Genomic DNA, 17354 nt, shown 5'->3' on the forward strand with positions numbered 1-17354 from the left:
CTCTATCTAATACAAGAGAGAGTGGGAAAGAGCCTTGAACTCATTGGCACAGGGGGAAATTTCCTAAACTGAACTCCAAATGGCTCAAGCTCTAAGATCAAGAATTGATAAATGGGACCTCATGAAACTGGAAAGCTTCTGAAAGGCAAAGGACATAGTCAATAGGACAAACTGGCAACCTACAGACTGGGAAAACTTTTCACTAACCCCACATCTAATAGAGAGCTAATATCCAAAATATATAAAGAACTCGAGACGCTAACCACCAAACAACCCAGTCAAAAAATGGGGTATAGAACTAAACCGAGGATTCAAAACAGAGGAATTTCAAATGGCTGAGAAGCACCTAGAGAAATGTTCAGTCTTTAGTGATCAAAAATATGCAAATCAAAACGACCCTGAGATTACATCTAATGGATATCAGAATGGCTAGGATCAAAACCTTAGGTGACAGCACATGTTGGGAGGATGTGGAGAAAGAGAAACACTCCTCCATTGCTGGTGGGATTGCAACTGGTACAACCACTCTGGAAATCAATTTGAAGGTTCCACAAAAAATTGGAAATAGATCTATTTAAAGACTCAGCAATACCACTCTTGGGCATATACCCAAAAAATGCACTACCATACCATAGGGGCACATGTTCTACTATGTTCCTAGTGTCCTTATTTGTGATAGACAAAACTAGGAAACAACCCAGATTTACCATGACAGAAGAATGAATACAGAAAATGTGGTTCATTTACACAACGGAATACTACTCAGCTATTAAGAATGAGGACATCCTGAGTTTTGCAGGCAAATGGATGAAACTAGAAAATATCCTAAGTGAAGTTTAAAAAAAAAAAAAAGGACAGACTACCCAAGATACAGTCCACAGAACTCACAAAGTTCATCAAGATGAAGGGCCCAAATGAGGACACCAATCCCACTTGGGAAGGAGAAGAAAGCAATCAAAAGGGAGAGGGAGGGAGGGACCTGGGAGGAAAGGGGAATGGGGTTGGGGGTGGGAGGATGGGCATGATCTGGTATTGGGTGGAGGAAAGGGACTGAAGAATAAGAGTATATTAAATCTTTTTAATTTTATCTAATTTAATCATCCAGTACAACTGTCATATGAAGCCTTTTATCACAGCCTTGTGGCCCTCTCTTCTCACCTCCCTCTACCCTTTCTGGACTCTAATATATGCATAAATACTATTGTCCAGTGCTTATCATTCAGTGCCATTATAGCGTTTTGCATTTTTATTGGATATTTTATATATTTACATTTTAAATGTTATCCCCTTTCCTCATTTCCCCCCTCTCCCATCCCCCTTCTCCTGCTTCTATGAGGATGCTTCCCTTCCCACCCACCAACTCCCCTGTCACTGCCCTGGCATTCCCCTACACTAGGGAAACAAGCCTTATTATAGCTTCTTAAACAAAGAACAGTGTTAATTCCTATGCCATATTCCTTCTATTCTCACAGCTATTTCCTAGATTCTCTGAAAATTGTGCTGTTTATACAGTACTAACATGATAATGATGATATTTCTTGTTATTAAAAATAAAATAATGCCTAAACAGTATTTCAAGAGGCTTAAGGAGAAATCATATATAGCAGGGAAATGAAATGAAGGATATTTCTATAACAAATGAATTTGGGATGATAATTTTCTATATAATGCCACAATGATTAGTTATCTGTTAGTATCAATTTTATATCAAATGACATAACCAGAAGTCTTCAAAAATGTAACAAAATTAAAGGTGTTTCCTGGACATTAAGAAAACAGGGAAGACGCAGATGTGGTTGATCATGGATGTAACCCTAACACAAAAGAGGCTGAGACAGAGGATAAAGGAGTTCAAGGACAGCCTTGGCTATCTAGTGAGTTCTCCATGCCAGTTTAACTACATCGTGCAGCTGGGACTGCTGTCACACACTGCTGCACTTGACCTATGAAATAATATTTCTATTCTTTTCCTTCAGAAGTATGTTTGCAAGTGGATGTATAGCTCATTGCCATTTTGGATCCAGAGTTTGAAAAAACTTAAAACAGTCTGGCACATTATTAGAATTGAAATAATGTCGTTTACTCCATTCCCTTCACTGTCCTTAGTACTTGATTTGACACTTAAGGAATAGAAGACACTTGGTAGAAATTTATTGAAAGAATAAAAGGGGTGGGATATGAATACACCATGATTATCTTTATTGTTACTAGCAAGTTCAGAAGCATACTAGTTTTGTTAAAGTCCTGAATCTAATAATAGGCAGAGTCATAATTCAGATTCAGTTCTCTGTTAATTCAAGCCGTGCTGATTCACTCTGGTACAGAAGTTAAAAAAAAAAAAAAAGTGGGGCGGGGGAGTTAGATATCTAGATTGCTGTAAAAGGAAACACGCTGATAATGTGTTGTGTAGCAGTACAGAAATATAAATAATTAAAAGTAAATAGAAGTATGTTCACATTTTCAGTATGGAATTATAAAATATCATTGATTCATTAATTTTCAATAAAAAGTAATTTGCTTTAAAATGCTGCAAAAATTTGTTTAATATATTTAAACATTTGTAAAATATTGATAATTCTTGAAGTAATTATTACTGCTTGTATTTTAAATTATCTAAAAGGCTTTTTAATGAACCTATAAAAGTGACATTGTAAAAACAGCATTTCAGGAAAGCTTCTAGTTTAATATAAGTTTCCAAAAAGAAAAAATACAAAACTCTAGGAATTTACTTACTCAGATAACATTTAGAAAGGTTAAGATATAACATGTAGAAACAAAATGATTCTTTGTTAATTTTTCCCCTCTCTACATCAAAGTAACGAAAGTCAACTATGAAAAAAAAGCGACTCAAACAATATTTTACTTAAGCCTTTAGAAAAATAATACTGCCTGATACTTAAAGAAACAACACCATGATAGTGCATGTCTGTAATCCTAGCACTCACTGAGAGTTCAAGAACTGTGGGCTACGTGATAAACTACTGGCCAGCTTGTACTACAAAGTGACATCCCATTAAGAATGGACAAAAGGCCCAGACCCCGTGAGAGAGAGACCCAAACGCCTGGTCAGGTGGGCACTCCTGAGGCTGCAGAGCGGAAGAGACCACCAACACTGCTCACCCCTGCCCACATCCCTGGCCCAAGAGGAAACTATATAAGGCCTCTGGGCTCCCGTGGGGGAGGGCCCAGGAGCGGCAGGACCCCTGCCTGAGACACCGCTGGAACCTGAAGGAAACAGACCGGATAAACAGTTCTCTGCACCCAAATCCCGTGGGAGGGAGAGCTAAACCTTCAGAGAGGCAGACAAGCCTGGGCAACCAGAAGAGACTGCTCTCTGCACACACATCTCGGACACCAGAGGAAAAAGCCAAAGACCATCTGGAACCCTGGTGCACTGAAGCTCCCGGAAGGGGCGGCACAGGTCTTCCTGGTTGCTGCCACTGCAGAGAGCCCTTGGGCAACACCCCACGAGCGAACTTGAGCCTCGGGACCACAGGTAAGACCAAATTTTCTGCTGCAAGAAAGCTGTCTGGTGAACTCAAGACACAGGCCCACAGGAACAGCTGAAGACCTGTAGAGAGGAAAAACTACACGCCCGAAAGCAGAACACTCTGTCCCCATAACTGACTGAAAGAGAGGAAAACAGGTCTACAGCACTCCTGACACACAGGCTTATAGGACAGTCTAGCCACTGTCAGAAATAGCAGAACAAAGTAACACTAGAGATAATCTGATGGCGAGAGGCAAGCGCAGGAACCCAAGCAACAGAAACCAAGACTACATGGCAACATCGGAGCCCAAATCTCCCATCAAAACAAACATGGAATATCCAAACACACCAGAAAAGCAAGATCTAGTTTCAAAATCATTTTTGATCATGATGCTGGAGGGCTTCAAGAAAGACGTGAAGAACTCCCTTAGAGAACAAGTAGAAGCCTACAGAGAGGAATCGCAAAAATGCCTGAAAGAATTCCAGGAAAACATAAATAAACAAGTAGAAGCCCATAGAGAGGAGACACAAAAATCCCTGAAAGAATTCCAGGAAATCATAAATAAACAAGTAGAAGCCATAGAGAGGAGTCACAAAAATCCCTGAAAGAATTCCAGGAAAACACAATCAAACAGTTGAAGGAATTAAAAATGGAAATAGAAGCAATCAAGAAAGAACACATGGAAACAACCCTGGATATGGAAAACCAAAAGAAGAGACAAGGAGCTGTAGATACAAGCTTCACCAACAGAATACAAGAGATGGAAGAGAGAATCTCAGGAGCAGAAGATTCCATAGAAATCATTGACTCAACTGTCAAAGATAATGTAAAGCGGAAAAAGCTACTGGTCCAAAACATACAGGAAATCCAGGACACAATGAGAAGATCAAACCTAAGGATAATAGGTATAGAAGAGAGTGAAGACTCCCAGCTCAAAGGACCATTAAATATCTTCAACAAAATCATAGAAGAAAACTTCCCTAACCTAAAAAAAAGAGATACCCATAGGCATACAAGAAGCCTACAGAACTCCAAATAGATTGGACCAGAAAAGAAATACCTCCCGTCACATAATAGTCAAAACACCAAACGCACGAAATAAAGAAAGAATATTAAAAGCAGTAAGGGAAAAAGGTCAAGTAACATATAAATGGAGACCTATCAGAATCACACCAGACTTCTCGCCAGAAACTATGAAGGCCAGAAGATCCTTGACTGATGTCATACAGACCCTAAGAGAACACAAATGCCAGCCCAGGTTACTGTATCCAGCAAAACTCTCAATTAACATTGATGGAGAAACCAAGATATTTCATGACAAAACCAAATTTACACAATATCTTTCTACAAATCCAGCACTACAAAGGATAATAAATGGTAAAGCCCAACATAAGGAGGCAAGCTATACCCTAGAAGAAGCAAGAAACTAATCGTCTTGGCAACAAAACAAAGAGAATGAAAGCACACAAACATAACCTCACATCCAAATATGAATATAACAGGAAGCAACAATCACTATTCCTTAATATCTCTCAATATGAATGGCCTCAACTCCCCAATAAAAAGACATAGATTAACAAACTGGATACGCAACGAGGACCCTGCATTCTGCTGCCTACAGGAAACACACCTCAGAGACAAAGACAGACACTACCTCAGAGTGAAAGGCTGGAAAACAACTTTCCAAGCAAATGGTCAGAAGAAGCAAGCTGGAGTAGCCATTCTAATATCAAATAAAATCAATTTCCAACTAAAAGTCATCAAAAAAGATAAGGAAGGACACTTCATATTCATCAAAGGAAAAATCAACCAAGATGAACTCTCAATCCTAAATATCTATGCCCCAAATACAAGGGCACCTACATACGTAAAAGAAACCTTACTAAAGCTCAAAACACACATTGCACCTCACACAATAATAGTGGGAAATTTCAACACCCCACTCTCATCAATGGACAGATCATGGAAACAGAAATAAAACAGTGATGTAGACAGACTAAGAGAAGTCATGAGCCAAATGGACTTAACGGATATTTATAGAACATTCTACCGTAAAGCAAAAGGATATACCTTCTTCTCACCTCCTCATGGTACTTTCTCCAAAACTGACCATATAATTGGTCAAAAAACGGGCCTCAACAGGTACAGAAAGATAGAAATAATCCCATGCATGCTATCAGACCACCACGGCCTAAAACTGGTCTTCAATAACAATAAGGGAAGAATGCCCACATATACGTGGAAATTGAACAATGCTCTACTCAATGATAACCTGGTCAAGGAAGAAATAAAGAAAGAAATTAAAAACTTTTTAGAATTTAATGAAAATGAAGGTACAACATACCCAAACTTATGGGACACAATGAAAGCTGTGCTAAGAGGAAAACTCATAGCGCTGAGTGCCTGCAGAAAGAAACAGGAAAGAGCATATGTCAGCAGCTTGACAGCACACCTAAAAGCTCTAGAACAAAAAGAAGCGAATACACCCAGGAGGAGTAGAAGGCAGGAAATAATCAAACTCAGAGCTGAAATCAACCAAGTAGAAACAAAAAGGACCATAGAAAGAATCAACAGAACCAAAAGTTGGTTCTTTGAGAAAATCAACAAGATAGATAAACCCTTAGCCAGACTAACGAGAGGACACAGAGAGTGCGTCCAAATTAACAAAATCAGAAATGAAAAGGGAGACATAACTACAGATTCAGAGGAAATTCAAAAAAATCATCAGATCTTACTATAAAAGCCTATATTCAACAAAACTTGAAAATCTACAGGAAATGGACAATTTCATAGACAGATACCAGGTATCGAGGTTAAATCAGGAACAGATAAACCAGTTAAACAACCCCATAACTCCTAAGGAAATAGAAGCAGTCATTAAAGGTCTCCCAACCAAAAAGAGCCCAGGTCCAGACGGGTTTAGTGCAGAATTCTATCAAACCTTCATAGAAGACCTCATACCAATATTATCCAAACTATTCCACAAAATTGAAACAGATGGAGCCCTACCGAATTCCTTCTATGAAGCCACAATTACTCTTATACCTAAACCACACAAAGACACAACAAAGAAAGAGAACTTCAGACCAATTTCCCTTATGAATATCGATGCAAAAATACTCAATAAAATTCTGGCAAACCGAATTCAAGAGCACATCAAAACAATCATGCACCATGATCAAGTAGGCTTCATCCCAGGCATGCAGGGATGGTTTAATATACGGAAAACCATCAACATGATCCATTATATAAACAAACTAAAAGAACAGAACCACATGATCATTTCATTAGATGCTGAGAAAGCATTTGACAAAATTCAACACCCCTTCATGATAAAAGTCCTGGAAAGAATAGGAATTCAAGGCCCATACCTAAACATAGTAAAAGCCATATACAGCAAACCAGTTGCTAACATTAAACTAAATGGAGAGAAACTTGAAGCAATCCCACTAAAATCAGGGACTAGACAAGGCTGCCCACTCTCTCCCTACTTATTCAATATAGTTCTTGAAGTTCTAGCCAGAGCAATCAGACAACAAAAGGAGATCAAGGGGATACAGATCGGAAAAGAAGAGGTCAAAATATCACTATTTGCAGATGACATGATAGTATATTTAAGTGATCCCAAAAGTTCCACCAGAGAACTACTAAAGCTGATAAACAACTTCAGCAAAGTGGCTGGGTATAAAATTAACTCAAATACATCAGTTGCCTTCCTCTACACAAAAGAGAAAAAAGCCGAGAAAGAAATTAGGGAAACGACACCCTTCATAATAGACCCAAATAATATAAAGTACCTCGGTGTGACTTTAACCAAGCAAGTAAAAGATCTGTACAATAAGAACTTCAAGACACTGAGGAAAGAAATTGAAGAAGACCTCAGAAGATGGAAAGATCTCCCATGCTCATGGATTGGCAGGATTAATATAGTAAACTTGGCCATTTTACCAAAAGCGATCTACAGATTCCATGCAATCCTCATCAAAATACCAATCCAATTCTTCAAAGAGTTAGACAGAACAATTTGCAAATTCATGTGGAATAACAAAAAACCCAGGATAGCTAAAGCTATCCTCAACAATAAAAGGACTTCAGGGGGAATCACTATCCCTGAACTCAAGCAGTATTACAGAGCAATAGTGATAAAAACTGCATGGTATTGGTACAGAGACAGACAGATAGACCAATGGAATAGAATTGAAGACCCAGAAATGAACCCACACACCTATGGTCACTTGATTTTTGACAAAGGAGCCAAAACCATCCAATGGAAAAAAGATAGCATTTTCAGCAAATGGTGCTGGTTCAACTGGAGGGCAACATGTAGAAGAATGCAGATCGATCCATGCTTATCACCCTGTACAAAGCTTAAGTCCAAGTGGATCAAGGACCTCCACATCAAACCAGACACCCTCAAACTAATAGAAGAAAAACTAGGGAAGCATCTGGAACACACGGGCACTGGAAAAAATTTCCTGAACAAAACACCAATGGCTTATGCTCTAAGATCAAGAATCGACAAATGGGATCTCATAAAACTGCAAAGCTTCTGTAAGGCAAAGGACACTGTGGTTAGGACAAAACGGCAACCAACAGATTGGGAAAAGATCTTTACCAATCCTACAACAGATAGAGGCCTTATATCCAAAATATACAAAGAACTCAAGAAGTTAGACCGCAGGGAAACAAATAACCCTATTAAAAAATGGGGTTCAGACCTAAACAAAGAATTCACAGCTGAGGAATGCCGAATGGCTGAGAAACACCTAAAGAAATGTTCAACATCTTTAGTCATAAGGGAAATGCAAATCAAAACAACCCTGAGATTTCACCTCACACCAGTGAGAATGGCTAAGATCAAAAACTCAGGTGACAGCAGATGCTGGCGAGGATGTGGAGAAAGAGGAACACTCCTCCATTGTTGGTGGGATTGCAGACTGGTAAAACCATTCTGGAAATCAGTCTGGAGGTTCCTCAGAAAATTGGACATTGAACTGCCTGAGGATCCAGCTATACCTCTCTTGGGCATATACCCAAAAGATGCCTCTACATATAAAAGAGACACGTGCTCCACTATGTTCATCGCAGCCTTATTTATAATAGCCAGAAAATGGAAAGAACCCAGATGCCCTTCAACAGAGGAATGGATACAGAAAATGTGGTACATCTACACAATGGAATATTACTCAGCTATCAAAAACAACGAGTTTATGAAATTCGTAGGCAAATGGTTGGAACTGGAAAATATCATCCTGAGTGAGCTAACCCAATCACAGAAAGACATACATGGTATGCACTCATTGATAAGTGGCTATTAGCCCAAATGCTTGAATTACCCTAGATCCCTAGAACAAACGAAACTCAAGACGGATGATCAAAATGTGAATGCTTCACTCCTTCTTTAAATGAGGAAAAAGAATACCCTTGGCAGGGAAGGGAGAGGCAAAGATTAAAACAGAGACTGAAGGAACACCCATTCAGAGCCTGCCCCACATGTGGCCCATACATATACAGCCACCCAATTAGACAAGATGGATGAAGCAAAGAAGTGCAGACCGACAGGAGCCAGATGTAGATCGCTCCTGAGAGACACAGCCAGAATACAGCAAATACAGAGGCGAATGCCAGCAGCAAACCACTGAACTGAGAATAGGACCCCCGTTGAAGGAATCAGAGAAAGAACTGGAAGAGCTTGAAGGGGCTCGAGACCCCAAAAGTACAACAATGTCAAGCAACCAGAGCTTCCAGGGACTAAGCCACTACCTAAAGACTATACATGGACTGACCCTGGACTCTGACCCCATGGGTAGCAATGAATATCCTAGTAAGAGCACCAGTGGAAGGGGAAGCCCTGGGTCCTGCTAAGACTGAACCTCCAGTGAACTAGTCTATGGGGGGAGGGCGGCAATGGGGGGAGGGTTGGGAGGGGAACACCCATAAGGAAGGGGAGGGGGGAGGGGGATGTTTGCCCGGAAACCAGGAAAGGGAATAACACTTGAAATGTATATAAGAAATACTCAAGTTAATAAAAAAAAAAAAGAATGGACAAGAGGGGAGAAGAAGGGAAAGAGTAAAATGACTCCATATGTCTTCAAGGTGAAAAGGTTATTTAGTTGTCACTTACAGCAAATATAATTAAACATTCACATGTAAGGTGTTATTAACTCCATTTATAGGCCTCAAATCCCTCGTTTTATCAAATGATATGAAAATTACAGTAGTGATCATAAAACTCATTAGATAGGCCTTGCATTGCCAGTAGTATTGATCTTAAACCCAAATAATATATTTAAGAAAACACAATATTCTCTAGAAATTCTTTTTTCGTTTTTTCCAAGTCATTAACTTACTATGTCTGGCATCGGAGAAGGAATGGATGAATCTAAACAAGAAGGGTTTTGGTTTTGTTTGTTTTTTTTTTTTTTAATCCTAATTCTGGAATTTTTTTTTCCAATTTAAAAATTAAAGGCTGTAAGAGCTGGGGAGAAAGCTCAGTAGGTAAAAATGCTTGCCACGTAATCAAATTCTCAGATACCAAGCATGAGTGTCTCTAATCCTAAAGGTTTTATTGGGAGATGGAAGGACAAATCAGAAGCTCATGGACCAGCTACTCCACCATATACAGAACAGAAATGTTCAAGATCCTGTCTGAAATAAATAAGGGAGGAGGCAAGGTTGTTCACTGACATCCACATGTGCCCTATCCCACACAGGTGCTTGCATTTGCACACATAAATGTACCTACATGCTCAAAAAGCTTTTTTCAAATAATTTTACCTAACACAGTGGTACATGTCCGTAATCCCATTAAGGGGAAGATAGATGTAAGAGAACTGTCTTGAATTCAAGCCCAGCCTGGTCTGCATAGCATGTCCCAGTCCAACCAGAGCCATACAGTGAAATCCAATGACAAAAATAATTTTTTATAAATACTCCTAAAAATAAAAGTATGTAGCCATAAGTGTGTAACTCAGTATTAGAACACTTAACCTGGTGTGGCAAGCCCCTAGTTCCAGCACTGTAAAAATATTAAGTGGAAAATATGATGCAACAAAACTTGTCTATTCATATCATATCAGTTCATAAATAGGATTATTTCATGTCCAGGGATTTTCCAATTTTCCTTTAAATAAATAAGAAAATGTTAAGCTAAAAAAAAACTGTTACAAAATATTGGAGAAGATTTGGTTTGAAAAGTGGTAATATTCATGTCCATGAATACAGTTATATCATTATGCATGTGGTCATGTCATTTGAAAGGATAAGCCAAAGGGACTTGTTAGAAAAGCACATGGCATCCCATGAAGAACATCTCCAATAATGTCAAAGGGCACGACTCAATCCACTTCTGCTGACGCTTGGGATCTACTGTGTACCAAAGATCAAGCAAGTCAGAGAACAGCCATTGTCTACTCTCCTGAAAATAATCTTAATGAAATTTTAGAGTCTCAATACGAGGTTCTTGTTCCTTGCTTTAAGTCCGTGCTGATTTATTCTTGGCTCTGTTCCATCTCACAGCTGCTGATGGTCCAGGAGATCGTTTCATCATTGGGGAATCCCAAGCTGGTGAACAGGTGAGCTTCGTAAGTCGAGAGACACTGAAGATTTCTGCTTCACAGACTTTGGGCATCCAATTATAAGTGTCCAGTATCAGCATTGTGGAAGTCATAGAGAATGATGAGTTAGAATACTATCAAAAGGATAAAAGAAAAGTCCCCTTGTGAACAACAAAGAAAAAACATTACTTAATGAACCTACATTTATCAATATATAATGAATAAGTTTATTAACCACCCCATAGACATGCCTTATAGGCATTTTCTAGCCCTAGGTGATTCTTCCTATAAATTTTGAATTTCTGGCTATAATTACATGCACCTCAATGCTTACATGCTTAAATAAGGAAGCTAGAGTGATTACTGTCAGAATCAACCTTCTACAGATGACATTAACCCCGCTTATTTTAAGTAGTTAAAAATAAGTGCATGAGAAAATGAGGAAGAAAGGAAGACATGGAGATAGAGTTTATAAAAACTGAGACCTTTTTTAAAATTATATATTGCGGGGTTGGGGATTTAGCTCAGTGGTAGAGCGCTTGCCTAGCAAGCGCAAGGCCCTGGGTTCGGTCCCCAGCTCCGAAAAAAAAATATATATATATATATATATATATTGCTATTTTATTTTTACATACTACTTATGGAAAAAAACAGGCTTTGTGTGTGTGTGTGTGTGTGTGTGTGTGTGTGTACATGTTTGTGTGTCTGAATGTAGGTACACAGATGATGCCATGCACATATTCAAATAAGAAGATAACCTCAGATGTCAGTCCTCACCATCAACCTTGTTTGAGACAGAGTCTCTTAAGACTGCTGTATGTGCAAGGACAGCTAGCCTTTGAGACTCTAATTTTCTGGTATTCACTCCCCATCTCACCATAGAGCACTGGAATTACAGGCACGTTACTGGACTTGCTTTTAGATGAGTTCTGGGAATTCAAACTCAGGTCCTCACACTTGTACATTAACCACTTTACCCAATGAGCCATCTCTCTTTAATACTTTTTTACTTTATTTGATCACTTAGTACATATTTCTAACAGCTATGAACATCTATTTTTATAGTGAAGCCGCAAAACAAATTGGTGTTGAAGGAACACTTACCTGAACTTGAGTTGAATGTGCTCAGCATTCCTGTGTCCAACATACTATATGACTGGGAAGGGCTACATCCTGTAACTTACATTAAGATATCATGTTTTCTTGAAAATGAAGAGGCAGCATAGATAATAAATATTATAGTATATACTATATTACAGTATATTAGTTATTAAGCTAATGGTGTCAGTCAGTCACTCTGGAGTGCAGAAGAAACTTGAACAGTTCAACAGAAGATGCTTAGGATGATAACACTGGAGCATTCTAGACAGAGAGCAGTATAAATTAAAAGACCCAGAGGTGCCTGGCCTGGCAGCTTACACCTAAAATAGCTATCACTCGTTCAGCAAAAATGTTGGAAGATCAATGCAAGTTCAAGGTCAACCCGGTTCACATAGCAAATTCCAGGCAGCCAGAACTACACATATGGTGAAATCTTTAAGATGTTCTTAAAACCTTAAAAGAACAAAAACAAATATTTAAAGAAAAATTATATGAGCTACTCAGAGAATTACAGGTGGTTTATGTTAACCATAGCATAACAGATTAAGGGTCTCTAAGACCCTCACACCCTGTTTGTTAGGTACTTCTGACTATACTAGAGAACTGAGAGCATTAAATGAACTGTGAAACTTAGAAGTTTCTAAATTCTTATAGAGGCTTGATGGGGTAAAGTCAAACAATTCAAGAAAACTTCAGATCACCTGTGTTGTCCTTCATCTTCATTGTGTGTTTCACAACTTAGCACAGTCTCGGATATTTTGACAGAGCTACATTGTCCACTCACAGCTTACCCTTGAACACTGAGGTGCCGCTGTACACACATGGACAGTGATTTATAAAATCTTTCCTTAGTGCTTTACAATGTGTAGCCTTAAATCACTAATAGCTTGGTCCCTATAATTAGCACCAGATGCTTTCAAAGAAAATACTGGGTAATTGTAACCAGTTGTAATGTTGTCATTAGATTTCCAAAGAATGAGACTCAGTACCTCCAATAACAAAAAGCCAAGATTTTAACTGTGTGCACTGTATATACGACGCACAAAGGAAATTTTTTTTTTTATTAACTTGAGTATTTCTTATATACATTTCGAGTGTTATTCCCTTTCCCGGTTTCCGGGCAAACATCCCCCTCCCCTTCCTTATGGGTGTTCCCCTCCCAACCCTCCCCCCATTGCCGCCCTCCCCCCATAGACTAGTTCACTGGGGGTTCAGTCTTAGCAGGACCCAGGGCTTCCCCTTCCACTGGTGCTCTTACTGGGATATTCATTGCTACCTATGGGGTCAGAGTCCAGGGTCAGTCCATGTATAGTCTTTAGGTAGTGGCTTAGTCCCTGGAAGCTCTGGTTGCTTGGCATTGTTGTACTTTTGGGGTCTCGAGCCCCTTCAAGCTCTTCCAGTTCTTTCTCTGATTCCTTCAATAGGGGACCTATTCTCAGTTCAGTGGTTTGCTGCTGGCATTCGCCTCTATATTTGCTGTATTCTGGCTGTGTCTCTCAGGAGCGATCTACATCCGGCTCCTGTCGGTCTGCACTTCTTTGCTTCATCCATCTTGTCTAATTGGGTGGCTGTATATGTATGGGCCACATGTGGGGCAGGCTCTGAATGGGTGTTCCTTCAGTCTCTGTTTTAATCTTTGCCTCTCCCTTCCCTGCCAAGGGTATTCTTTTTCCTCATTTAAAGAAGGAGTGAAGCATTCACATTTTGATCATCCGTCTTGAGTTTCGTTTGTTCTAGGGATCTAGGGTAATTCAAGCATTTGGGCTAATAGCCACTTATCAATGAGTGCATACCATGTATGTCTTTCTGTGATTGGGTTAGCTCACTCAGGATGATATTTTCCAGTTCCAACCATTTGCCTACGAATTTCATAAAGCCGTTGTTTTTGATAGCTGAGTAATATTCCATTGTGTAGATGTACCACATTTTCTGTATCCATTCCTCTGTTGAAGGGCATCTGGGTTCTTTCCATTTTCTGGCTATTATAAATAAGGCTGCGATGAACATAGTGGAGCACGTGTCTCTTTTATATGTTGAGGCATCTTTTGGGTATATGCCCAAGAGAGGTATAGCTGGATCCTCAGGCAGTTCAATGTCCAATTTTCTGAGGAACCTCCAGACTGATTTCCAGAATGGTTTTACCAGTCTGCAATCCCACCAACAATGGAGGAGTGTTCCTCTTTCTCCACATCCTCGCCAGCATCTGCTGTCACCTGAGTTTTTGATCTTAGCCAATCGCACTGGTGTGAGGTGAAATCTCAGGGTTGTTTTGATTTGCATTTCCCTTATGACTAAAGATGTTGAACATTTCTTTAGGTATTTCTCAGCCATTCGGCATTCCTCAGCTGTGAATTCTTTGTTTAGGTCTGAACCCCATTTTTTAATAGGGTTATTTGTTTCCCTGCGGTCTAACTTCTTGAGTTCTTTGTATATTTTGGATATAAGGCCTCTATCTGTTGTAGGATTAGTAAAGATCTTTTCCCAATCTGTTGGTTGCCGTTTTGTCCTAACCACAGTGTCCTTTGCCTTACAGAAGCTTTGCAGTTTTATGAGATCCCATTTGTCGATTCTTGATCTTAGAGCATAAGCCATCGGTGTTTTGTTCAGGAAATTTTTTCCAGTGCCCATGTGTTCCAGATGCTTCCCTAGTTTTTCTTCTATTAGTTTGAGTGTGTCTGGTTTGATGTGGAGGTCCTTGATCCACTTGGACTTAAGCTTTGTACAGGGTGATAAGCATGGATCGATCTGCATTCTTCTACATGTTGCCCTCCAGTTGAACCAGCACCATTTGCTGAAAATGCTATCTTTTTTCCATTGGATGGTTTTGGCTCCTTTGTCAAAAATCAAGTGACCATAGGTGTGTGGGTTCATTTCTGGGTCTTCAATTCTATTCCATTGGTCTATCTGTCTGTCTCTGTACCAATACCATGCAGTTTTTATCACTATTGCTCTGTAATACTGCTTGAGTTCAGGGATAGTGATTCCCCCTGAAGTTCTTTTATTGTTCAGGATAGCTTTAGCTATCCTGGGTTTTTTGTTATTCCAGATGAATTTGCAAATTGTTCTGTCTAACTCTTTGAAGAATTGGATTGGTATTTTGATGGGGATTGCATTGAATCTGTAGATTGCTTTTGGTAAAATGGCCATTTTTACCATATTAATCCTGCCAATCCATGAGCATGGGAGATCTTTCCATCTTCTGAGGTCTTCTTCAATTTCTTTCCTCAGTGTCTTGAAGTTCTTATTGTACAGATCTTTTACTTGCTTGGTTAAAGTCACACCGAGGTACTTTATATTATTTGGGTCTATTATGAAGGGTGTCGTTTCCCTAATTTCTTTATCGGCTTTTTTCTCTTTTGTGTAGAGGAAGGCAACTGATTTATTTGAGTTAATTTTATACCCAGCCACTTTGCTGAAGTTGTTTATCAGCTTTAGTAGTTCTCTGGTGGAACTTTTGGGATCACTTAAATATACTATCATGTCATCTGCAAATAGTGATATTTTGACCTCTTCTTTTCCGATCTGTATCCCCTTGATCTCCTTTTCTTGTCTGATTGCTCTGGCTAGAACTTCAAGAACTATATTGAATAAGTAGGGAGAGAGTGGGCAGCCTTGTCTAGTCCCTGATTTTAGTGGGATTGCTTCAAGTTTCTCTCCATTTAGTTTAATGTTAGCAACTGGTTTGCTGTATATGGCTTTTACTATGTTTAGGTATGGGCCTTGAATTCCTATTCTTTCCAGGACTTTTATCATGAAGGGGTGTTGAATTTTGTCAAATGCTTTCTCAGCATCTAATGAAATGATCATGTGGTTCTGTTCTTTCAGTTTGTTTATATGATGGATCACGTTGATGGTTTTCCGTATATTAAACCATCCCTGCATGCCTGGGATGAAGCCTACTTGATCATGGTGGATGATTGTTTTGATGTGCTCTTGAATTCGGTTTGCCAGAATTTTATTGAGTATTTTTGCGACGATATTCATAAGGGAAATTGGTCTGAAGTTCTCTTTCTTTGTTGTGTCTTTGTGTGGTTTAGGTATAAGAGTAATTGTGGCTTCGTAGAAGGAATTCGGTAGGGCTCCATCTGTTTCAATTTTGTGGAATAGTTTGGATAATATTGGTATGAGGTCTTCTATGAAGGTTTGATAGAATTCTGGACTAAACCCATCTGGACCTGGGCTCTTTTTGGTTGGGAGACCTTTAATGACTGCTTCTATTTCCTTAGGAGTTATGGGGTTGTTTAACTGGTTTATCTGTTCCTGATTTAACCTCGATACCTGGTATCTGTCTAGGAAATTGTCCATTTCCTGAAGATTTTCAAATTTTGTTGAATATAGGTTTTTATAGTAAGATCTGATGATTTTTTGAATTTCCTCCGAATCTGTAGTTATGTCTCCCTTTTCATTTCTGATTTTGTTAATTTGGACACACTCTCTGTGTCCTCTCGTTAGTCTGGCTAAGGGTTTATCTATCTTGTTGATTTTCTCAAAGAACCAACTTTTGGTTCTGTTGATTCTTTCTATGGTCCTTTTTGTTTCTACTTGGTTGATTTCAGCTCTGAGTTTGATTATTTCCTGCCTTCTACTCCTCCTGGGTGTATTTGCTTCTTTTTGTTCTAGAGCTTTTAGGTGTGCTGTCAAGCTGCTGACATATGCTCTTTCCTGTTTCTTTCTGCAGCCACTCAGCGCTATGAGTTTTCCTCTTAGCACAGCTTTCATTGTGTCCCATAAGTTTGAGTATGTTGTATCTTCATTTTCATTAAATTCTAAAAAGTTTTTAATTTCTTTCTTTATTTCTTCCTTGACCAGGTTATCATTGAGTAGAGCATTGTTCAATTTCCACGTATATGTGGGCATTCTTCCCTTATTGTTATTGAAGACCAGTTTTAGGCCTTGGTGGTCCGATAGCACGCATGGGATTATTTCTATCTTTCTGTACCTGTTGAGGCCCGTTTTTTGACCAATTATATGGTCAATTTTGGAGAAAGTACCATGAGGAGCTGAGAAGAAGGTATATCCTTTTGCTTTAGGATAGAATGTTCTATAAATATCCGTTAAGTCCATTTGGCTCATGACTTCTCTTAGTCTGTCTACATCACTGTTTAATTTCTGTTTCCATGATCTGTCCATTGATGAGAGTGGGGTGTTGAAATCTCCCACTATTATTGTGTGAGGTGCAATGTGTGTTTTGAGCTTTAGTAAGGTT

The 17354-nt window shown here is 39.1% G+C and overlaps 1 protein-coding gene across 24 annotated transcripts in view; it reads left to right on the forward strand.

Moving 5' to 3' along the window:
• Gphn (gephyrin) overlaps nt 1-17354 on the forward strand; it is a 529275-nt gene that overhangs the window by 428303 nt on the left and 83618 nt on the right. For all 24 annotated transcript variants that reach the window (XM_039112910.2, XM_039112897.2, NM_022865.4 and 21 more), the window contains one exon: nt 11010-11065. In XM_039112910.2, coding sequence (XP_038968838.1) covers nt 11010-11065 — 56 coding nt within the window. The remainder of the gene's footprint in view (nt 1-11009; nt 11066-17354) is intronic.

This window comes from Rattus norvegicus, chromosome 6 (genome assembly GCF_036323735.1).
Source record: "Rattus norvegicus strain BN/NHsdMcwi chromosome 6, GRCr8, whole genome shotgun sequence".
NCBI classification, from domain to species: domain Eukaryota; kingdom Metazoa; phylum Chordata; class Mammalia; order Rodentia; family Muridae; genus Rattus; species Rattus norvegicus.